The 24,937-nt window shown below is 45.6% G+C and overlaps 1 protein-coding gene across 1 annotated transcript in view; it reads left to right on the top strand.

Annotated features, from left to right (window-relative positions):
- Positions 1-220: 220 nt before the first annotated feature.
- LOC121861135 (extensin-2-like) overlaps positions 221-24,937 on the top strand; it is a 42,528-nt gene continuing 17,811 nt past the window's right edge. The window contains 1 exon segment of the mRNA XM_042358701.1: positions 221-413. Within this exon segment, the coding sequence (XP_042214635.1) occupies positions 221-413 (193 nt within the window).

Raw genomic sequence — 24,937 nt, 5'->3', positions numbered from 1 at the left:
GAGTGCTACACCACCTCCAGGAGTCTTACACCACCTTCAGAAGTCCTACACCACTCACACAAATCATCAGCATAATTACATTGATGTATCGCCTTAACTAGATACCTTCACTCAACACTTACCCACGAACACACTTATAAACACACTCACGTACTCTTGACACACACACACACACACACACACACACACACACACACACGCACACGCACATCTCGGCACCATGGATTGGCCTCGGTACACTACAATTTACCCAGACAAGAGCGAGCCTAAACATAGACATCTGGTGCCTGAAATACTGCCTCTGGGATCATACTCCGCGCACCTTACTACCACAAAGGGAACGAGAGTGAACATTATCGACATCTACCTACTCAGTTGTGCCTTTGGACGTTCATGCTGTGCCTCAGTTTTGGGTAGATATGATGATATGGTAGTTACACACACGTACATACATACACACACACACATATACACTGACTCATGCGCTCACTCACTCACTCACTCACTCACTCACTCACTCACACACCAGCTTTATAACCGGGTTTTCTAGGTCTATATAACTCCACGTGTTATAGGGATAATTATATACTATACTAATATATAGCGGTTATATTACCTTCCATATAATATTATAGAGTAGTTATTATTGAAGTACTCAGTTATGGCAGAGTACTAGATTATATGGTGTTGCAGAGTACTGGTGTATGTTAAGGTGGTGTAAGTCCAGCCGCAGTCAGTTATACCAGTAGTGTGTGTGTGAGGGATATATATATACTATGCTTATTATTATTATTTTATTACTTCTTCTTCTTCTTCTTCTTCTTCTTCTTCTTCTTCTTCTTCTTCTTCTTGTTCTTCTTCTTCTTCTTCTTCTTCTTCTTCTTCTTCTTCTTCTTCTTCTTCTTCTTCTTCTTCTTCTTCTTCTTCTTCTTCTTCTTCTTCTTCTCCTTCTTCTTCTTCTTCTTCTTCTTCTTCTTCTTCTTCTTCTTCTTCTTCTTGTCCTTCTTCTTGTCCTTCTTCTTGTCCTTCTTCTTCTTCTTCTTCTTCTTCTTCTTCTTTGTGTGCAATACGTTTTTACATTCTGTTTAAGGAGGAAAATATTTATCTGTCAAATCTTTTAAGACATTCGACTGGTCATCGTGAGTCAGACATAAACTGGACATTTACACACACACACACACACACACACACACACACACACACACACACACACACACACACACACACACACAACAGTTAGAGAGCGTGAAGTGTGTATGTGTGTGTGTGTGTGTGTGTGTGTGTGTGTGTATGTTTCTTGTCTTCTATCCCAGTGTCTCGTTAACCAGTTTTTGTTTTTTAAAAGACCAATTTATTGCTTTATTTTTTCAACTATTGTTTATCTTCTTGTTCTTTTGTTTTCATCATTTATATTTATTCATTGTTTCGTCTATTTTTTATTTTGTTTTGTTTTTGTTTTATATTTCATTTGTTTTTTCTTTTGTTTTTTTTAGGTACGTGTTTTGTGTGTCTGTCTGTCTGTCTGTCTGTCTGTCCGATCCCACCTGTGTCGATAACCTGGTAAGACCTCATCTGTTGTATTATTCCTCACACACCTGTAGTTCACACCTGTCGTATTTTTGATCACACACCTGTTAGCATTGGTACTTAATACACCTGTTACTCACACACCTGTTGTTATGTATAAGAGAGAGGAGGGGAGGGAGAGGGAAGGGGTTGAGGTGACGAGAGGGGAGTGGAGATGGGACGAGAGGGGTGAGAGGGGAGCAGGAGAGAGGGAGAGGAAGGGTAGATCACCGCTACCATTATCCACTCTACGTTAAACTACGGTGAAAGTTGACGACGTTAGTAACATACCGTACATGTGAATCTGAAAGTTGATTTTTGGTCATAAAGTACGTTTCCACCTCACTTGTTACAATGACGCAGTCGAGAGTCACTGAGAACCTGCAGGGGGCTGTGGAGGGATGGGCCTCTCTCTCTCTCTCTCTCTCTCTCTCTCTCTCTCTCCCTTTAACCTTTCATCATTATGCAGGAAGGATCGCGTACCCCACTGCATGACGTCAGTGAGGCTTAGTAGAACGATCTCAAGCTAGGGCTACTGTAAGTAATATATGTTTGGAGAAAATGTGGAAACTCTGATTCAACTTTTTTTTTTGTTACTTTTCCTTGTGAGGGGAGAAATCTGTGTTTTTGTTTTCTTTTGTCATTGTGTGTAATCATAATACCCGTACGGTACGGTTTTGTTATTTACATAGTATGGTGCAGCAGCTAGTTTTTCATTTCCAACGGATTCGCTCAGATTCCACGATTCTAGTTCCTGTTCAAACAAATTCCTTGATCTCAGAGACCTCTATGAAGAAAACTCTCTGACTGTATTCTGATGCTCAATGTATCCTTCTTCAAATACTGTCTAAGGGATGTGATTCTCTTTTAGTTAAACAAGTGAGCATCGTCTCAATAGGTGTCGGTCGTATACATAAAGCGGGTTTAGCTAAGCCTCATATCTCGTCTGTTATTGTGTTTATATTTATTAGCCAATAAGAGTGTGAGTTAGTTAGTTATTTGTTGTGTTATTGTTATACTTGTTTATGTTATTGTTATTATTATTATTATTATTATTAGAGTCTATGGACGTTTTTAACCATAAGTGTTTTGTTTTTCGTATCCTGTTTCCGTCCTAGTTCATCTCTCTCTCTCTCTCTCTCTCTCTCTCTCTCTCTCTCTCTCTCTCTCTCTCTCTCTCTCTCTCTCTCTCTCTCTCTCTCTCTCTCTCTCTCTCTCTCTCTCTCTCTCTCTCTCTCTCTCTCTCTCTGTCTCATGACCCTCCGGAATGAATAAATAAGCAACTAGTTAACCTTCAGTGACCTTGACCCTCACCCCCTCCCTTCCCCATATGGTTAAGGACAGGTTGCACGGTCAGTTATACATATCTTGTAATTAATTTTACTTTCGTACACCTGTCCTACCTGACCTCCCTCGCCTACCTGTTTAGTATGGAGTGGGGACTGGTTCTTAGTTGTGAGGGTTGGAGTGAGGCTGGTCCATAGTTGAGAGGGGTGGAGTGGGGGCTGGTTTTTAGGTGAGAGGGTGGAGTGGGGGCTGGTTTTTTAGAGTGAGAGGGGTGGGTGAGGGAGGCTAGTCCTAAGTGAGAGGTGTGGTGGGGCTGGTCTGGCAGGACCTGATGGGGTTGGATCTTAGGTGAGAGGGTGGAGGGGGGCTGGTCCTGAAGTGAGAGGGTGAATTGGGGCTGGTCCTGAAGTGAGAGGGTGGAGTGGGGCTGGATCCTTAGGTGAGAGGGTTGGAGTGGGGGTTGGTCCTTGGGTGAGAGGGTGGAGTGGGGCTGATTCTTGAGTGGGAGGGATGGAGTAAGGAAGAGGGCTTTAAATTTCACCACATAAAACTAATTCGCTTAAATTGGCTAAAATATCACCCGTCTCTTCAACCACTCAAACTGTATTTAACTTTTGTAATTTAATAAACAACATAACAATATCCCGTTATTTATCGTCATATCCCGTTATTTATCGTCATATCCTGTTATTTATCGTCATTTTAACAATAACATAACATTAGCACTTTTTTGCTACTTTTACATCCTCCCCTGAGTTATCATCATTGCTAGATAATATCAACCAAATTGAGAACTTAACCGCTAACCAAAATTATTCCTTAGCGAAAAACTGTCTCCCCCCCCCGTACTCTAAATTGCTTTTTTAAATATGCAAATGAGTTGATGATTTAATGTTTTACTTTCCATCTTTTCAAATTATCCAATGAGCATTAATTATTTTCTTCTGTGTCACAAACTTACAGGGGAAAGTATAAATTGATCTGTAAGTTAGCACCTTTCCGCTAATCTTCTATATTAGCGCTGAGTTAGCACCTTTCCGCTAAATTTTATCTACTAGAGCTGAGTTAGCACCTTTCCGCTAAATCTTCTCTTTTAGCGCTGAGTTAGCACCTTTCCGCTAACCTTAAGGGGGATTATTGAAACACCTGACTAATGGGGAACCTGTTTTGTTGATGAGTTTTAATATACCTGTATGATGGTTCAATTATACCAAGTTATTATACAAGATGGGTGGTGAATATTATACTACCTGTTGGTTACCGTCTACCTGTTGGCTACCATCTACCTGTTGGCTACCATCTACCTGTTGGCTACCATCTACCTGTTGGCTACCATCTACCTGTTGGCTACCATCTACCTGTTGGCTACCATCTACCTGTTGTCTATCGTCTATCTGTTGGCTGCTACCATCTACCTGTTGGCTACCATCTACCTGCTGTTGGCTAACATTCACCTGTCGGCTACCATCTACCTGTTGCCACCATCTACCTGTTGGCTGTATTCACCTGTTGGCCACCATCTTACCTGTTGGCCAACACTCACCTGTTGGCCACATCTACCTGTTGGCCACCATCTACCTGTTGGTCACTGGTTCAATTGTTGGCTACCATCTAACGTTGGCTACCATCTATCTGTTGGCTACCATCTACCTGTTGGGCTACCATCTACCTGTTGTCTACCATCTTCCTGTTGTTCACCATCTACCTGTTGTCATCACTATCAATTGTTGGCTACCATCTCACTTGTTGGCTACCATCTACCATGGTTGGCTACCATCTACCTGTTGGCTACCATCTACCTTGTTGTCTATCGTCTATCTGTTGGTTACTGTTATTACTGCTGATCCTGTAGGGCGTTTTTTTTTTTTTATTATATAGTTAACCAGATACAGAGAGAAAACGGTGGGTGGGTTTATGTGGGAATAATGACCCTTGTGTGTGTGTGTGTGTGTGTGTGTGTGTACGTCCGCCAGTCTACGCATAATTAGACCAATTTGTTAGTGTAGAGACCAGCTGCCTTTAAATGTTCTAGGTGGAAAGATTCTTCTTCTCTCTTCTCTTCAGCATCTGTCCCTATTAAGTACTAGTAGAGAAAATAGGACCGATGGATAGGATAGAGAGAGAGAAAGAAAGAAAGAGACAAACAGAGAGAGAGAGAGAGAGAGAGAGAGAGAGAGAGTACTTGCGTGGTTTACAAAGACGATTTATGACACAGGTAATGTAAGTGTTGTAAATGACTGTAAACATGGAGGCTTCCTTAGTGGTGGGGGTAGGCTTGTTGTACAGCAGCCGGGAGGGAAGGGGGAGGGGTGGAGGGAGAGATGGATGGATGGAGGAGAGAAGGAAAGAAGAGGCGGAGGGAGGAAAGGAGAGAAGGGGTGAGGGAGGGACGAGGGATGTACAGGTATGCCAGGGGTCATTAGCCAGGTAGACTCACAGGTGTCAACTCATTAGTTCCTCCTCACTAGACTTCACAGGTGGCGTCAGGTATATCACGCCATTGTCCTTCCTTTAACAGGTCGTCCTTGAGGTAGATTAGCATACCTCTATGTTCCCAGGTCGTCCTTGAGGTAGATTAGTATACCTCTATGTTCCCAGGTCGTCCTTGAGGTAGATTAGTATACCTCTATGTTCCCAGGTCGTCCTTGAGGTAGATTAGTATACCTCTATGTTCCCAGGTCGTCCTTGAGGTAGATTAGTATACCTCTATGTTCCCAGGTCGTCCTTGAATATACCTCCAGTTGCCCCGACTACCTGCTGGTCGTTCCCGCTGGCCGTAAAGTAGTAGAGGTGGTTGGTGTGTTGACAACGACATGACAGGACGACACACCTTCAGCAGGCAGGTGGTCATTCCATCGACGACCACAGTGGCTGGACGAGAGACAGTAAATAGACCGCCCACTGTGACGGAGAATTTATTGTACAGAGCCGGAGGAGAAGCTGCTCTGTCCGTCCGGGTTTATGAGCCTTGTCTGACAGTCGTACAGCTTCATCCGACAATCAGAAGTGGTCGTATGCCATCGTCCGACAATCAGAAATAGTAGTATGCCATCGTCCGACAATCAGAATGGACTTATGCCTGAAGCGGTAGCATACTATACATTATCAGTCTGTTCAAAATGGTGTCACGCAATCACCCACACAGTCACAAACAGTCAGTTGTACGTCAGAAATAGTCCCCCAACGCGTCGGGGTGTGGCCAGAAATAGACGCAGACCCATCGCGCGTACCCAAACGACCCTCATCATCCATAACTACCTCTTTTAGGCGCGTTTATTTATACACCTGAAATATTCATATGGCGTAGGTCGGGGAGGCTTGGTGGGAGGGGAGGGAGGGAGGAGGAGGAGGATGCTGGGGTGGGAGAGAAAAAATGGCCGGAAACACCAAGGAAAGGAAGGGGTTAATAGAGCTCGAGTAGAGATATGGATCTCAGGTGAGCGTTCATCATCCCCACCTAGCCAAAGTGATGCCGCAAGGTAGATTCAGGAGGCCTCATTCTGCTGAAGAAGGACAAAGAAGAAGATGGAAAAAGGAGGAGCAAGGAAGAATAATTAAAAATAAGAGGTGAAAAAAGAAAGAAAAAAGTAGGAGAAAAGAACAAAGATAAACAAAAAAGAAGAAATGAACTAGATGGAACACACACACACACACACACACACACACACACACACACACACACACACACACACACACACGTAAAAAGAGATCGTATATGATAATGGGTGTTCAGGTCACTCATGCGTGGCCACAGACAAATTGCCTTATACATACCTATAGCTAGTGACTACCCTTATACTCCGTCAGTCAGTCAATCAATCACTCCAGTCAGTCAGTCAATCAGTCATTCAGTCAGCCAGTCAGTCAATCAGTCACTCAGTCAGTCAGTCATTCAGTCAGCCAGTCATTCACTCAGTCAGTCCAGTCATTCACTCCAGTCAGTCATTCAGTCAGTCAGTCATTCAGTCAGCCAGTCAGTCAATCAGTCACTCAGTCATTCAGTCAGTCAGTCAGTCGGTCTTAAATTTTAATATGTTTAATTAGACTCAGCATTTATGGTCAAATTATGCTGCATGCGTCCACCCCAACCCCACACACCCCACCCCAACCAACCACACGACCTAGACTCGACCCCAGATTCGACCCCACACTATCCCACACTCGACCCCAGACCGAATCCAAACACGACCCTAATTCGACCCCAGATTCGACCCCACACTATCCCACACTCGACCCCAGATTAGACCCCAGATTCGACCCAGATTCGACCCCAGATTCGACTCCCCAAACGCCTGCATTAAGACCAACTACATATTGTAAGCTCGTCGACAACAGGTAATATTGATGGCTCACGGTGACTCGCAATTGCACCCCAATGACTTGCTGCTTCGGTGCTCTGCTTGGGTGGCTCTCAGACTGGCTGGATGGGTGGGTTGGGTGGCAGCTGGATGGGTGGGTGTGGGGAGTGATGGATGACGTGCTGTGGGCGGAGTGAAATTGTAGGATAGATAGCAAAATTGGGATGATTTATAGTTTGAATGGGTGGGTGGATGGGTGGCAGACTGGATGGGCGGCAAGAATTGGATTCATCTTGAATGACTCTCTCTCTCTCTCTCTCTCTCGTCGCAGTCAAGAAGATGCTAAACTAGGCAGTAGGAAGATTATTATTATTAAACAACTATGACAGAAGGGTCACTGAGAGGTAGCTGAGAGGTCATTTAAGAGGGCAGGAGTAAGGGGTGAGAGGTGAGAGAAAGGGGTAGTTCACTTGAAAAGGTCAGTTGAGAAGGAAAGGGAGTTTACCTGCACGCTTTCTTAACTAGATCGTAGACGAAGAAGAAGAAAGAAAAAAACTGGTCCTATTTTACTCCAACTTGCCCAAAAACCTACCCTACCCCCTTGCCCCAAAACCTACCTACCCCTTGCCTAAACCTACCCTACCCTGCCCTTAAAACCTACCCTACCTCTTGCCCAAAAACCTACCCTACCCTTGCCTTAAATCCTGCCCTCTTGCCCTAAATCCTACCCTACCCTCCCTTAAACCTACCCTACCCTCTTGCCCTAAACCTGCCTTACAACCGATCCACAACACCTTAGATTGTCAAAATAATGGACCCACTTTCACCTTAACCCCTTAAATAATAGTTCACATACCTATTACCCTTTCTCACCCCCTCCAATACCCGTTTCTCTCATGCCCAAAGGGAAAACTGTAGGCAGAACAATTATATGTAGGTAGTATTAATGGTTTTACCTGTGTAAGCCAGGTTTTTCGTGTCTAGTTAAGTACGCTAACCTAAACTAACCTAACCTTGATAAGTAGGTTGTAAGTACTTTAATCAGGTCGTGATAAGTTTTAATAAGTTTAGGTACTTATAAATCCTGGAGGAGGAGGTTTAGGTACTATAATAAACGAACCCCCAGTAATATCCAGAGCCGACGTTGCCATGGTATATAATAAGGTGTTTTTGTGTTGGTTGAGTGACAAACAAGTGAGCATCGTCCCGCCAAGAATAAGTGAACATCGCCACACCATTACTCGCTCTTTTGTAAACAGGATTTTTTTTTATTGTTAATATGATTGACGATCGGATTTTGTTTTTGAAGTGATGAGGTCTTCTGTTTATAAGTAGAGGATTTTTTACTCATAATGTGAGTAACGATAGATTTTTACCCATAATGTGAGTAACGAGATTTTTTTCTCTGGCGTTTATAAGAGACTTTTTAGGATTTTTTTTGTTATATGTGACAGAATTGTCTTATTGTTACTATACGTCCCTGAAGGACAACACAGAACGATATTAGAGAGAGAGAGAGAAGCCAAGAGATCAGGTTTCTGTCTCACTTTTCATTAGATCCTGTTTGTGTTTATTCAATCACGTTCTGTGGGACTTGATCCTTCTGGAGTTTAAACCTAATCTGTCTCTTACTTAATGCATCAAAATTCCTTATTTTGGGGGAATTGGTTTTACGATCTCTCTCTCTCTCAACACACACACAACAATACTGTGGTCTTATCTTTTCAGCTGGCTAAGGGATGGGGGACGTCCTATGTGCTAATGTTGATGATGATATGATTACTAGTGTGTGGGTGGGTAGGGTGTAGGGTGAGGAGATGAGGTGTAGGGTGAGGAGGATGAGGGTGTAGGGTGAGAAGAGGGTGTGTACAGGAAATGATGTACGATAATATTACCGTAATAATAATAATAATGATAATAAGAAATAGAAGAAGAAGAAGAAGAAGAAGAATAAGAAGAAGAAGAAGAACGTATCATCTAGGCAAATACCAAAAACTGTTACTATGTTGATTTTAGCAACAAGGATAAACTAATACTTAAAGCTAACCGTCTGGCAACACTCTTACGCCATTTCCCGCCAAATCATTTCCCGCCAGATCATTTCCGCTGATCATTTCGCCAGATCATTTCCGCCAGATCATTTCCCGCCAGATTTAGATAAACAGTTCTAGTGGCTGAGTTACATTACGTAATATATCTGTTCGGTATTTTTTTATGTGTTTGTTAATTTATCTCATTGCATGTTATCTATTTTATCGGGAATGAAAGATGGGGAAAGGGTGAAATGAGAGGAAGAGGAGATAGGAAGAAATCGAGAGAAGGAGGGGAGAATAGGAAAGGATAGATAGAGAGATAAAGGAAAGAATAGAGAAGGAGTGAGAGATTGAAACGAGAGAGAGAGAGGAAGAGGGGGAGGAAGGAGGAAGAGAGAGAGGGAGAGAAGGAGGGAGAAAAGAGAGAGGAGAGAAGAAAGGAAAGGAAAGGAGGATCGTCAAAGAGGAGGCTTTAACTCCTCCCCAATCTACCCCACCTCCCCACCCACTTCCTCACCTCACCTCATCCCACACCTCACCCTCAACCCCTCACCTCCCCACCCCCTCACCCCCACCCCTTCACCCTCCCCACCCCCCCACCTCACCCCCCCACCTCCCCACCTCACCCTCACCCCTTCACCTCCCTCATCCCCCCCACCTCAATCCACCCACTCCCACCCCCACCCCACCTCCCCACCCTCACCTCCTCACCCCCTCACCCCACCTCACCTCCCCCATCCCCCACCTCCCTCACCCACTCACCTCACCTCACCCCCCCTCACCTCCCACCTCACCCCCACCTCACCTCATCCCTCTCACCTCCTCACCACCTCACCTCCACCTCAACCTCACCTCACCCCCACCCCCTCACCCCCACCCCTCACCCCTTCACCCCTCATCCCCTCACCTCACCCACCTCACCTCCCCACCTCACCCCTCACCTCACCCTCACCTCCCTCACCCCTCACCTCCTCATCTGCCTCCCCACCCCACCACCTCACCCCCCCACCTCCCTCACCACCCTCACCTCCCTCCTCCTACATAATATCAGGAATTCTGTGATCAGCTGACACCGAGACACGCCATCAGATAGATAGATAGATAGTACAGGTACATTCACACATACAGTACACACATACATACATACATACATAGACAGACAGATAGACAGACAGCCAGACAGACAGACAGCCAGACAGACAGATAGTGTTTACATATTCACGGTGGTTAAACAAGGTGAATCAGAGCGATAAAGAGTGGAACCACGCTGCCCCTTTGTGTGTGTGTGTGTGTGTGTGTGTTTTGTGTGTGTGTGTGTGAAAAGAGATAGATAGATAGATAGAAAAAAAAAAAAGAGAGAGAGAGAGAGAGAGAGAGAGAGAGAGAGAGAGACAGAGAGAGAGAGAGAGATAGTTAATAAATAAACAAAGAGATTGACAGACAGAGAAACAAACAGACAGACAGGAGGGGTAGAATGTAATGAAAGGAAAATACACAGGAGGGAGGAGGGTCTTATTGTGAGAAGGAGAGAAAGGGAGAGAGAGAGACATCTTTGCTGTGTGTGTTTGAGAGAGAGAGAAAGAGAGAGAGAGAGAGAGAGTGTGTGTGTGTGTGTATATTCGTTTGTCGAGAAGAAAGATTGTGTTTTATTGCCGCTTGTGTAAAGGTTGCTAGTATATCTCGCTCAGTTGAGAGAGGGGGACAATTCTAAATCCTCAGTATTTCCACCCACGTTTCCCAATTTTCTAGTTAAAGTTTACTATTTATTCAGCAATAATTCCCTTTTTTTCCTAACTACAATTCCTTTGTATTTCCCTTTACAATTAATCCCTATTTTTCCCTAGTCGCAATTTCCTATTCTATCCCTAGCCACAACTCCTATTCTTTTCCTAGCCACAACTCCTATTCTTTCCCTAGCCACAATTTGTAGTCCCCTATTATTCTGTAGTTCCCTATTATTCTGTAGTTCCCCATATTTCCCTGTAGTTCCCTATTATTTCCCTATCTTTGTGTTACCTATATTTGCTCAACACTTTATTGTCTATAGTTTCCATATTCACTTCCTAATATTTTCCTTACATATTCTGCCCGAGTACGATGACCATAACCCTTTGAGTACATTAACATCGTACTCAAGGTTAAATTGTTGTACTCAAGGTGTTAAATCATCATACTCAAGGATCATCGTACTCAAGAGCTGCATCACCATGATAGTGGGGTAAAGTTATCGTACTCAATAGGGTTAAATCATCGTATGTACTCAAAGCATTAAATCACCATAACAGTAGTCTAAATCATTATACTCAACTAGCTGTCATCGTACTAAAGGTCAAACATTATTAAAATACCTAAGAAAAATATTTATATCACCTCCTATATCATTATCATTATCATCATCATTATCATCATCATCATCATCATCACCTACGAAAAATATAATGTTTACCTGTCTAATCTCACCTCTCTCCTCAGGTGAGTGTTAGTGTGGCGGCATGATACCATCAGACCGGCGTGTGGTGAGTGTACTGTATGTTTGGAAAGTACATATGCGCTAAAATATTTCCTTTGTATTATTTTCTGTATGTGTAGTAAGGTATTGTCTTAATATGCATATAAGTCCAATAACTATAATTCTAGTAAATAAAACAAGTTATTTATTTAGTATTTATAGTCGATTGTCTTTTTGTTTTGTTTATAGTCGATTGTCTTTTGTTTTGTTTATAGTCGATTGTCTTTTTGTTTTGTTTATAGTCGATTGCCTTTTTGTTTTGTTTACAGTAGACTGTCTTTGTTTCGAGGGGGGCCAGATGATTGATGTTGTAGACGTCATCAACGGGGAGGAGAATAGAAGAGCCACAAGGAATTTCATCACATTCCTAACACCCAAATGGTGTATCGATCTGTCAGTGCTTATTATTCACCCGGTGATCCATCTTGAAAATCAATTGCTCGCTACACAGAGAGAGAGAGAGTCCCAGGTCTTTCTTTCGTTTAATGGGTCACAACAGAGATTCAAAGTAGATGTGGTACTGATTTTATAACCTGTGTGTGTGTGTGTGTGTGTGTGAGAGTGTGTGTGTGTGTGTCTATGTCATGTCTATGTCTGTGTAAGTAAGGAAGTAAGTAAAAATATTATTCCTTTCTTGACATTTAAACTCAGCGTCCAGTCACTTATGAACCCATTTAAGACTCCCTAATGGGCTCTCTCGGCAACACGTTAGGGGACCTCATTATCTGAGTGCTATCTTAGGGCTGTGTGTGTCGTAGGTCAAGGTAGGTCAGCGCCTTAAGTGTTTTGGTGTGTTGATTGTCTCTCACTTATGTCTCTCATCCATTCTCACTTTTATCTCTCACTTGGTCTCTCACTCGATCTCTCACTTCTGTCTCTCACTTGGTCTCTCACTCGATCTCTCACTTCTGTCTCTCACTTGGTCTCTCACTGATCTCTCTCTGTCTCTCACTTGGCCCTCACTGACTCTCACTTGTCTCACTTGGTCTCTCACTCGATCTCTCACTTCTGTCTCTCACTTGGTCTCTCACTCGATCTCTCACTTCTGTCTCTCACTTGGTCTCATTTGTTTCTCACTATGTGTCTCATTTATGTCTCTCACTTATGTATCTATCTCACCTGTGTCTCTCACTCGTCAGCCTCCACCTCACTATAAGTAAGCTGCTTCTCGTTCAACTTTCTCCTCGCCTCTTTTCTTCTCCCTCATGCGCCGAATGATGCGGTTTTTTTATTTTTTGTTGTTGTTTAACCATATTGGGGGCTTGCATTGTGTGTGTGTGTGTGTGTGTGTGTGTGTGTGTGTGTGTGTGTGTGTGTGTGTGTGTGTGTGTGTGTAGGTTTATTTCACCAAAACTGTATCCTGTTACCGAGAACCTGCATGACTCACACTATATAATGGTGTTGATAGTGTGTGTAATGCAGGTCGTCATCCACCTGCCCCTCGTGTTATCGCTCTGTTGTCCCTATCCATTACCTGTCATCCACCTCATCACCCACCCCCTGTCACCTTACCCTGTCATTCACCTCCAGTCACCCACCCCCCTGTCACCCATTACCTGTCATCCACCTCCAGTCACCCACCCCTGTCACCCATTACCTGTCATCCACCTCCAGTCACCCACTCTGTCACCCAGTCTGTCACCCAGCATCTGTCACACAAGCACAGGGTCTCTTCCAGCACTTATTTCCTGATAGCTCACTGGGACTTGACCACCAGCAGGAACTAGTGTCGAACTTTCTTTTAATGGCTCCTAATGGTCCTTGATGGCCCTTTGATGGTCGAGATGGCCCCTTGAGAGAGATCCAATGGCCTAGATGACTTGGTGGCCCCTTACATATTCTTCCACTAAGATTTGACTCTTATCAGGAACCTGACCCACAGAGGACCCCGATGGCCCTTGAGAGACCCGATGGCCCTTAAGACTAGAGAGAGGTTTTTTCTTTTTCTCTCACTTGCAAGATTCACTTTCCCCCTCAGCTATTTCCCGCCCCTCTCCTCCCTCCCTCCCCCCTCCTCCCTCCCTCCATGTTTGGCCATCAACTGAGGCTTCTAGTGTCTGCCTTCCACACACACACACACACACACACACACACACACACAACCCAGTATCTGATGATGATGATGATGATGATGATGATGATGATAATAGTAGTGGTGGTAGTGGTGATGATGGTAGTGGTGGTGATGATAGTGATGATGAAGGTACGGTTACTTACTGTATAGTCTCACCTTCACCATAGAGTCGAGGTGAAATCATTTGCTGTTAGTTTTGTTGCAGTGTGGCATGACAGAGTGCCTGTGTCAATGGCTTTTATTCTTCACTTAGCACGGGGGAAGGAAGGAAGGGAAGGAAGGAAGGATGGATGGTTAGAAGGATGGATGAAAGGAAGGAAGGAAACGGAAAGGAAAGAGGATGGAGGTAGGGAAAGCAGAAAAGTGGTAGAGTGGTAATGATAGTAGGGGAAGGAAGGAGAAAGGCAGGAAAGGAGTAGGGAAGGAAAGCAGGAATGAGGTAAGGAAGGAAGGAGAGGGAAAGGAAAGGAAGAGAGAGAGAGCAGGAAAAGGAAGGAAATTGAAGGAAGGACAGTATGAAGGAGGAGAGAAGGAGGAGGAAAGCAGGAAGGAAATGAAAACCTGTCAACAGTTCATGAGCGTGTCATACCATCAACACTCCTCCTCGTGGAACCCTGTCGTGTTTTTCACTGATCACACGACACCTCCTTCCTCCCTCTCCTCTTCTCCCTCCTTTATCCTCTGCTTCCTCCAACAATCCTTCTTCTTCCCTTCTCCACTACCCTTCGACTCTCCTCCCTCCTCCTCCTCTTCTTCTCCTCCGACATCTCCTTTCTCCTCCTCCTCTTCCTCCTCCCACTCCTCTTCCCTCCTCCGCACTCGCTCTTCCTCCGACACTCCCTCTTCCTCCTCCGACACTCACCTCTTCCCTCTTCCTCCTGCACTCCTCTTCCCTCCTCCGATTCCTCTTCCTCCTCCGCATCACCTCTTCCTCCTCCTCTTCCTCCTCCGACATTTCTCCTCCCTTCCTCCTCTTCCTCCTCCTCCTGCTCCTCCTCCTCCTCCTGGGTCATAATACCAAGAGAATGTAAGATAGGACTCAGCCGGAATCAACAAAACCAAAAATGTCCCCCCTCCCCTGAACCTGGAGGATACTCAAAGCCCTGGCTGACATCCTGTGAGTCCTTGAACACGTTGAGGCTCTTAAGGTTGAGGATGTGTTAGGATATAGGATGGTGGCTGCCCTCCCCACCCCCACCGTCTTTGGGAGCCTTATAGATACTGGGTAGGTTAGTAGTTTCTTCCAGAGGGAAGGGGGTGAGGGAGGGGAGGAGGAGGAGGAGGAGGAGGAGAAGGAGAGAAAGGAGAGGAGGAGGAAGAGGAGGAGGAGGAGGAGGAGAAGGAAGGGGAATAGGAGGAGGAGGGAGGACAAGGAAGAGGGGGTGGAGGGAGGAGGAGGAGAAGAGGAGGAGGAGGAGGAGGAGGAGGAGGAAGAGGAGGAGAAGGAAGGAAGAGGAGGAGGAGGAGGACAAGGAAGAGGTGGAGGGAGGAGGAGGAGGAGGAGGAAGAGGAGGAGGAGGAGGAGGAAGAGGGAGGAGGAGGAGGGGAGGAGAAGGGGGAAGAGGGAGGAGGAGGAGGACAAGAGGTGTGGGAGGAGGAGGAGGGAGGAGGAGGACAAGGAGGTGGAGGGAGGGAAGAGTAGAAGGAGTGTGTGTGTGTGTGTGTGTGTGTGTGTGTGTGTGTTTAAAGCTGGTCATGCTTGGTGCCAACATCTGCTCTGCCCTGGAACCCTCCTTTTCGCCCCCCCTCCTCCTCCCTCCCTCCTGGTCTCTGCCACCATCTACTTGCTCTCACCACCACCAACCACCACCAACACCACCACCACCCACCACCAATCTACCACCACCACCACCACCACCACCACCACCACCACCACCACCTCACCACCACCACTACCACCAACCCACCACCACCAACCAACCACCAACCAACCAACCAACCACCAACCACCAACCCCAACCAACCCACCACCCACCACCAACCACCACCAACCACCACCACCAACCAACCAACTCAACCAACCACCACCAACCAACCAACCACCTCACCAACCAACCACCAACCCCAACCATCAACCAACCACCACCAACCAACTCAACCAACCACCCACAACCCCCACCAACCAACACAACCACCAACCAACCACCACCAACCAACCAACTCAACCACTCACCACCAACCACCACACCAACCAATCAACCAACCACCTCACCACCAATCAACTCAACCACCCCACCAACCACACCCAACCAACTAACCACCTCACCACCTCAACCACCACCAACCAACCTCAACCACCCCACCCCACCACCACCACCACCAACCACCACCAATCAACTCACCCCACCAACCAACACCAACCACACCAACCAACCCCACCAACAACCAATCAACCCCACCACCAACCAACCAACCACCACCAACCACCAACCACACACAACCAACTCAACCAACACACCACCAACCAACCAACCAACCAACCACCACCACCAACCATCAACCAACACAACCAACCAACAACCAACCAACCACCACCAACCACCAACCAACCAACTACCAACCAACCAACCACCACCAACCACCAACCAACCAACCACCAACTAACCAACCAACACCACCAATCAACCAACCACCACCACCACCAATCAACCAACAACAACAACCACCACCAACCAACTCACCACACACCACCTCACCACCACCTCCCACCACCACCACCAACAACCACCACAACCCCACAACCAACCACCACCACCACCAACCACCACCACTCACCTCACCACACCAACCACCACCACCACCACTCACCCACCACACCACCACCATCCACCACCACCACCACCACCTCACCACCACCACCACCACCACCACCACCACCACACCCACCACACCACCACCACCACCACCAACTTCACCCTCACCACCACACCACCACCACCCTCACACCACCACCACCACCACCACCACCACTACTTCACTCATTCACAACCACCACCCACCCAACACACACCACCACCACACTACCACACACCACCACCACCACCACACCCACCACCCAACTCAGTAAGCAGTGTGACTCACATGGTGAGACAACCAGTCCAGGTCAGGCGTGAGTTTGACCCCGCTGTGTCTAGATCAACTCCAAGAACTCTTCTCTTACACCTGAGATAGAAATTAGTGGTGATAGTGATAATACGCCCATAGTGATGAATAGGTGGTGGTGGTGGTGGTAGTAGTGATGGTGACGATGATGATGATTTTTAACTATGATAATAAAATATAATAATAATGACAACAATGGTAAAAATGACGATGACTTACCTCCCTTTCTCTCCCCCTTCCCCTTTCCCTTCCCCTCTTCCCCCTTCCCCTTCCCCCTTTCCCCCATCGGCCATTGGCGACCCCGACTGTGGCTTGACCTCATTCTTCTCTCCCTGGTGCATTAGGGTCACCCGTGGGGCCTCAGTTGACGTGTCTCCTCGAGTATGGGGATGGAGGAGGGGAGTAAGGAGTATCTTAGGATATTTATGAGCTTGGATGGTCTAATGATTTTGGGGATTTTGTATTTGTGATTTTTTTTTTTTTAGACATTTAGGGATTAGTGGGCGATTTTTTTTTTAGATATTTAGGGATTTTTTAGGTATTTAAGGATTTTTTTATTCAGGGATTATTTAGAGATTGGGATTTTGTTGTTATTTTAGGTATTTAGGGATTTTTAGATATTTAAGGTGAAGTTTGAGATATTTAGGGATTATTTTTTTTAGATTTAGGATTTGGGGATTTGGGGGGGGAGAGTTATTTAGGGATTTCTGGTATGTAAGGCTCAAAGAGATGTTAGGAAACGATCTGGAATAGTGATAGTAGTAGTAGTAGTAATAGTGATAGTAGTAGTAGTAGTAGTAATTGTCGTAATAATAGTAGTAGTAGAACTGGTTAAATCAGTGTTACAATACTGGAATAAATAATAAATCTCGCATAATTCAGTGTTACATTATGGCATTAACTTGGAAGTCCCTCCTTATTCATATGTGGTCTGGTCTAAATTTGTCCTCAGTTGGTCTAAATCTGTCCTCAGTTGGTCTAAATCTGTCCTCAACTGGTCTAAATCTGTTCGCAGCTGCTCTAAATCTGTTCTCAGTTGCTCTAAATCTGTTCTCAGCTGGTTTAAATCTGTCCTCAGTTGTTCTAAATCTGTCCTCAGTTGCTCTAAATCTGTCCTCAGTTGCTCTAAATCTGTCCTCAACTGGTCTAAATATGTTCTCAGTTGCTCTAAATCTGTCCTCAGTTGCTCTAAATCTGTCCTCAGTTGCTCTAAATCTGTCCTCAGCTGGTCTAAATCTGTCCTCAGTTAGTCTAAATCTGTCTTCACCTGGTCTAAATCTGTCCCCAAGCTCGCGTGTGCCTTAGTAACAACACGTGCATTGAGTGCGCGAACATGAATACTGAGTGGGCAGTCGTTAGCGCTTTCTATCCGGCAGTTGACGTCTCTTATCAGTGTGGATAGAGTGAAGTAAAGGGGGCAGTTCTCCCTCGTTCCCTCCCTTACCCCTTCCTCCCCCACCTCCCCACAATTTACCTTCCCTTCACCTACCCCCCCCCCTCCTCCCCCTCATGAACCCACCTCCCCCCTGGTCAGTTTCACCAGCAGCCAGCCTCCCACTTGCCCACGAAAACAGCTGGGCGAGAGAGCAACACCCACCCCCCACTCCCCCCCCCAAAAAAATATCTGGGATGCTGTTTTTCATGTGTGAGTCGAGCCCGTATCTTCACCCACGGACACTCACTCTCTCGAGAAGCTGGTCTGGTCTGGTCTGGCGGGGTGGTACAAAGTATGTTGCACGGATTAGACCTGAAGACCGGTTCCCGAGGCCGATATTGAAAAGTGTGTGTGTGTGTGTGTGTGTGTGTGTGTGTGTGTGTGTGTGTGGTAAGGAGGGTTTTTGGGGGGGGGTGGGTGGTAAGAATACCCCCTTTCCTCCCTTTCCTCCTCCCTCTATGGTTAGCCCCAACAGGAGAGGTCTTCCTTCCTTCCTCCCTCTCTTCCTCCCTCCTCTCCTCCCTCCCTTCCCTCGTGTTTTGGCCCTCCTCCTCCTTCCACGTTCCACTGCCCTCCCACCCACCCGCTTACCTGTCTTTACGTATGAGTGCTTCTTTCCTTCCTTCCCTTCCTCCTTCCCCTCCCTCCCTTTGGCTTGTTTGGAGATTACTGACCACTTCGCCTTTCGGCTATTTCGTCCGCCCTTCCTTTCTCCACTCCCTCTCTCCCTCCTTCACTACATGCCAAAGACCCACAATCGACCTCCCTTCTTCACTCCATCCTCCACTACACTCCTCCTCCTCCTCCTCCTCCTCATCTTCACTGCTAAATAAGGAGAAGTGGAAAATTTGGTCGGTGAGATTGTTTGTGACTTCAGCACACACACACACACACACACACACACACACACACACACACACACTCACACACAGGATTATCGGTATTCGCAGACCGGCCTTGGCTGTCGCTTTCTCCGCTCGGAAAGGGGAGCACCTGAACTAGAAAGAACTGACCCTCCCTACCTGCACGGTCAGCGAGAGAGAGAGAGAGAAAGAGAGACAGTCAGACCACTTTTTTTTTTTAAATATGAATCAGTTTTGTACAGTAAACAAGATTGAACACGTAACGTAGATTAAGAAAAAATTCTCTCTCTCTCTCTCTCTCTCTCTCTCTCTCTCTCCACAAACCCTGCCATTAATGGGAGCCCCGGGCAGAACCTGAGACCCATTAGTAACCCATTATTGTCATTAAGGTTAAGTTAGGTTAGGGTAGGTTAGGTTAGGGTAGGTTAGGTTAGGTTAGGTTACGATACCTTACGTTCTGGAGTACGATGATTTAACCCCCTTGAGTACGATGACTTAGTTCTCTAATTATTATGTCATCATAGTCAAGGGATAATTCATCGTATTGAAGGGGTTAAGTCATCATATTCAAGGGGTTAAGTCATCGTATTCATGGGGTTAAGTCATCGTATTCATGGGGTTAAGTCATCATATTCAAGGGGTTAAGTCATCATATTCATGGGGTTAAGTCATCATATTCAAGGGGTTAAGTCATCATATTCAAGGGGTTAAGTCATCATATTCAAGGGGTTAAGTCATCATATTCAAGGGGTTAAGTCATCGTATTCAAGGGGTTAAGTCATCGTATTCAAGGGGTTAAGTCATCGTATTCAAGGGGTTAAGTCATCATATTCAAGGGGTTAAGTCATCATATTCAAGGGGTTAAGTCATCATATTCAAGGGGTTAAGTCATCATATTCAAGGGGTTAAGTCATCATATTCAAGGGGTTAAGTCATCGTATTCAAGGGGTTAAGTCATCGTATTCAAGGGATTAAGTCATCATATTCAAGGGGTTAAGTCATGACACTGAAATTTACATGAGCCAGTTAGCAGTGGATCACAAAAGCTAAATTGAAGAACCTAACCTAACCTAACCTAACCTAACCTAATCTACAGCTGTATGAATTGTAGCTTGAGAGAACCAGTTAGCTGACTATCACACAGAAGCTAAAAAAAAAAAAAAAACGAAGATTTTATGTTTTCTTTTTGTCATCCTATAAGATAAGAGAAACCAGACAATAATGGAACGTGTGGCGCCATAGTTATTTATTCTGGGTGTTCTCTCAGCTGTCCCACACACACACACACACACACACACACACACACACACACACACACACACATACACACAAGAACTGCTTCTTGAATATTGCATCACTGTTGAGTCAATAATGGTGTGGAGTGTGAAGAGGCTAGTGTTTACTCTCTCTCTCTCTCTCTCTCTCTCTCTCTCTCTCTCATACTACATATTTTCACGACGGCTTATGTGTACGTGTGTATGTGTGTACGTGTGGCGCATGTGCCATTCCAACGAAGCAATCAGCCCTCGAGCCGGTAGTTTTCACCGCTACATCCGGGACTGCCTCCTATTGGCTAGCCACTGAGAAGGGTGCCTTGACCTACCGACCACTCAGCGTCCTCAGGGAGTGGCACACCTCCCACCCGGCCTTCCTATTGGTCTGCATACCATCGAGGGGAGGTGGGAGGGAGAGTGGACACGGCCCTACACACACACACACACACACACACACACACACACACACTTGAACCTCCCACCATCGATACAAACCCTTAAATCGTGTTCTCATTCAGGGTTCATGACGGCTAGAACCCTTAACAGACCCTGGACGTCATATTGTATGGGCTAGGCAACAGGACCGCCATCTTGGAGAGTCTTAATAATTATGTCCTAGATCAGGGATGACGTCAGCTAGGTCCTCACCCTGACCCTGATATAATGTTTACGTCTTTTTCCCGCCATAATGGGGAATTCGCCCATGAGGTGTGTGTGTCTAATGTCAATATGTCAATGTAATGTAATATTCTGTAGTAGTGGTTTTATGTCTACGTTCTATGAGAATCATGTAAGTCGGTAAGAAGTCGTGTACGTTTTTTGAGTTCATGTACGTTTTTGAGGAATTTATGTGCGTTTATGCATTCATACATTCTTTACATTATACATCAATACACCATACTGTATTACATTTGATACACACACACACACACACACACACACACACACACACACACACACACACACACACACACATACTGTACGTACGTGAGTGAGGGACCTGATACGTACAGTACATACAACGTACAGTATATGGTCCGTGTTTGAGTATACACAGAGGACTCGTGCCCGGGCGTGGATAATGACGATTACGATGTTTACACGGCTGTCTGCTAATGTGTGTGTGTGTGTGTGTGTGTGTGTAAAGTCGTGTACGCACCTCTCAGTATGTGAGTATATTTATATTCATATACCGTAAGTGCATTATTGTATGGCGTGTGTGTGTTGGTTACTGGTGCATGTTTGGGTCAACACAGAGCCATTGTTGGTCATATGTGTATGTGTGTGTGTGTGTATTTTGGTATTGAATGTATATATGTTTGTACGTAGCTGTATGTCTGTATGTATGTGTATACGTTAGAGAGTGTTCAGTTAGCTAGGTGTATGTATATGTATGTTGTATCAGTTATGTAGGTCCATATGTATGTTCAGTATATTCTATGTATGTGGTGATACTATTACTTTGTAGTATTATTATTATATTGTCCAACACCTGGCAAACTACCGCGCCACCCAAACTACCGTCAGGGTCTGGCGGCTCACCTGGCAATCTTACCAGTCTGTCCATTTATAGAGCAGAGAGCACCCGTCAGCCCCGTGCTCTTGCCTCTGTACTGATACTCCTACAGTAAACTCCAGTGAATTAATCGTCTTAATATTCGTCAACTCCTGCCATGGCGCAATGAGTAGGATATTAGCGAAAGGAGAAGAAGAGTTAAGGAAGATTGACCTTGTTAACCCCTACCCCTCACCGTGACCCCGCACAACATCGCTGTCATGGGGGCCAAGGTGGACTTACGAGGAGCTAAGCCGAAGGTCGAGACACCACAGCTAGCCCGGTACCTGTACTGTGCCCCGTCGACACTAATGGAGGCCCACCAGCTGCATTAGTAAACATTGTCAGGGCTTGAATGCTTATATTTAAATGCCTAGTTAATTTCCTTCCTCACCATCACATAATTCTTTAACCATCTTCAAGTTTAATCAGAAAAAAAACAATCCTGTCTTGGTAACACGAACAAACTAATAAATTTTACAAGACTTGAAAGTTTTCCCCAATGCCACATAGTTTCTCCTAGTTCCAATAATACTTTTCTTTATTGGTCATTCAAATGGTCTTTCTCAACCCTGACAATAGAGACGAAATTCCCAAAAAGGAGAGAGAGTGTGTGTGTGTGTGTGGTAAGGAGTGTGGTGGTGGTAGCAGCACTGAGCAGGTCACTGACGAGAGTTGTAAACACAGGAGAGATGATCAAAGAGAGAGTTGCATCAAGGGGGGGAAACTAACTAGGCTTTGCATCTCAACACCTGAGGCGGACGTGAGGTGGGGCTAGTGTCTCGGGTTATTAATCAAATACTATATCTCTGTGTACTCTGGTGAGATCGTAAGTGTGTGTATACAGATGATAGATTATCGTCCATGGAATAAATATTATCGTTTTGTTTACTTAAGTACGGTACTTACCTGTCGTCGCTGGTAGTAAATATTATCGTTTTGTTTACTTAAGTACGGTACTTACTTGTCGTCGCTGGTAGTAAATATTATCGTTTTCTTTGTTAGGGAGGATAAGTTACGTGAGGTTTGTGTATCATTAAACACTACACAAAGGGAGAAGTAAAACCAGGAAAGATAGAACTGGATAGATAGCACTGGTAGGTCATAGGGCAGAGGCGTATACGGTAGCGGGATCACGTCCAAGTGAGGCTGTGGTGTGTGTCGACCACTACGTCACACACTGTTGTACCTGGTAGGATATATGGTGTGTCGACCACTACGTCACACCTGATCATACCTGTAGTTAGTGCCGCTGGTGATGATGGCACTACCTGAATGGGATCACACTGGCACTATCTGAGTAGGGTCACACTGGCACTACCTGAGTAGGGTCACACTGGCACTATCTGAGTAGGGTCACACTGGCACTACCTGAGTAGGGTCACACTGGCACTATCTGATGGGGTCAAGTAATTCCTATGTCTCCCAACTTTTCGGGTTTTTTTCTAGTTTTATTCTCATTTATCTCCATTTTTTTCACATTTTCTTTCTTCATTCATTCATTCATTCATTCATTTATTTATTTGTTATTCATACTTTTATCACTTGTTTATATCACATACCAGCTTTATGCAACAAGGACATATGTAACTTAAACCAACACCAAACAATATTGGACCATAAATATATGGGATATAAAGGTTCTATAAAACACTATATATCTGAGCTAAGGTTTATAGAACTCCACTTATGAGAACTTAGTTAGCCACAGGTAATTAGTTGTATATATAGATTACATTAAAGGAGCTTCGATCACCTGAAGAATACCCCCCCCCCTCCCCTTCCCAGCTTATGTCAGTTGGGTTGGGTTAGGTGAGGATGGGTTAGGTTAGGTTAGGTTAGGTTAGGTTAGGTTAGGTTAGGTTAGGTTAGGTTGTTAAGTTAAGTAGGTTAGCTGAAGTTGGGTCATCGCTACGATATTTAATCATCAGGTGAAGTAAACGAGGTGGGGAAGGTGGAACAAGGGAGAAGGGGAACAAGGGGAACAAGGGAGGGAAGGGGGGACAAGGGAGAGAGGGGGTCCTAATTTACAGGTGATCTGAAAGAAACACCTGTAGACTTTCACTATATATTAACCTGTAGTGAACAGCTCTGGTCAGTTCGTGATTACAGGTCTCCTTCACCTGGGCACTTTCTAATTAGGGCTGGGTTTGTCAGGTTGTAAGGGGGGTGGACGATGCAGGAACGAAAAATGTGCGTGCGTGTGTGTGTTCCCCAGTAAGGTATAATTTGAATAATACAACGTTCATGAGATGATGGTCGGTTTTAGACACACACACACACACCACCTGACCAAACAACTGGTATATGACCCTCCTCGCCCTTCCCACCCACACCTACTAAGAGCATAACCCTCCTCCGCCCTCCCTCCTCCTCCTTCCTTCCTCCTTCCTTCCTTTCCTCCCTCCTCCTCCCTCCTCCCTCCCTCCCTCCTCCTTCCTTCCCTCTACCTCCTCCCTCCCTCCCTCCTTCCTTTTCTTCCCTCCCTCCTCCTCCTCCTCCCTCCTTCCTTCCTTCCCTCCTCCTCCTCCTCCCTCCCTCCCTCCTCCTCCCTCCTTCCTTCCTTCCTTCCTTCCTTCCTTCCTTCTTCCTCCCCTCCTCCCCTCCTCCCTCCCTCCCTCCCTCCCTCCTCCTCCCTCCCTCCCCTTATTTTTCCTCCTTCCTTTCTTTCCTTCCTCCTTCCTCCTCCTCTCCTCAAATTTCTCCCTACCTTCACCTTTCCTCCCTCTTCCTCCCCTCTCCTCCCTTCCTCTCCCTCCTCCCCCCCTCAAAGAGCCACATTAAACTCTATACTCAGTGATATATCGTCTCACAACTCAGATATAATGACTTTGATAGTATATTCTCCCCTACCCCCCTCCCTTCCCTCCCCTCCCCCGTGTGTGTGGTAAATCCATGCGGGTGCCGCCTCATGGGGAAAGTTGATGCAGCTACTCTGGGG

The sequence above is a fragment of the Homarus americanus genome, unplaced genomic scaffold (assembly GCF_018991925.1).
Source record: "Homarus americanus isolate GMGI-L3 unplaced genomic scaffold, GMGI_Hamer_2.0 scaffold52806, whole genome shotgun sequence".
NCBI lineage: Eukaryota > Metazoa > Arthropoda > Malacostraca > Decapoda > Nephropidae > Homarus > Homarus americanus.
The sequence above is the reverse complement of the archived record's forward strand: the minus strand, read 5'-3'. Positions and strand labels throughout refer to the sequence as shown.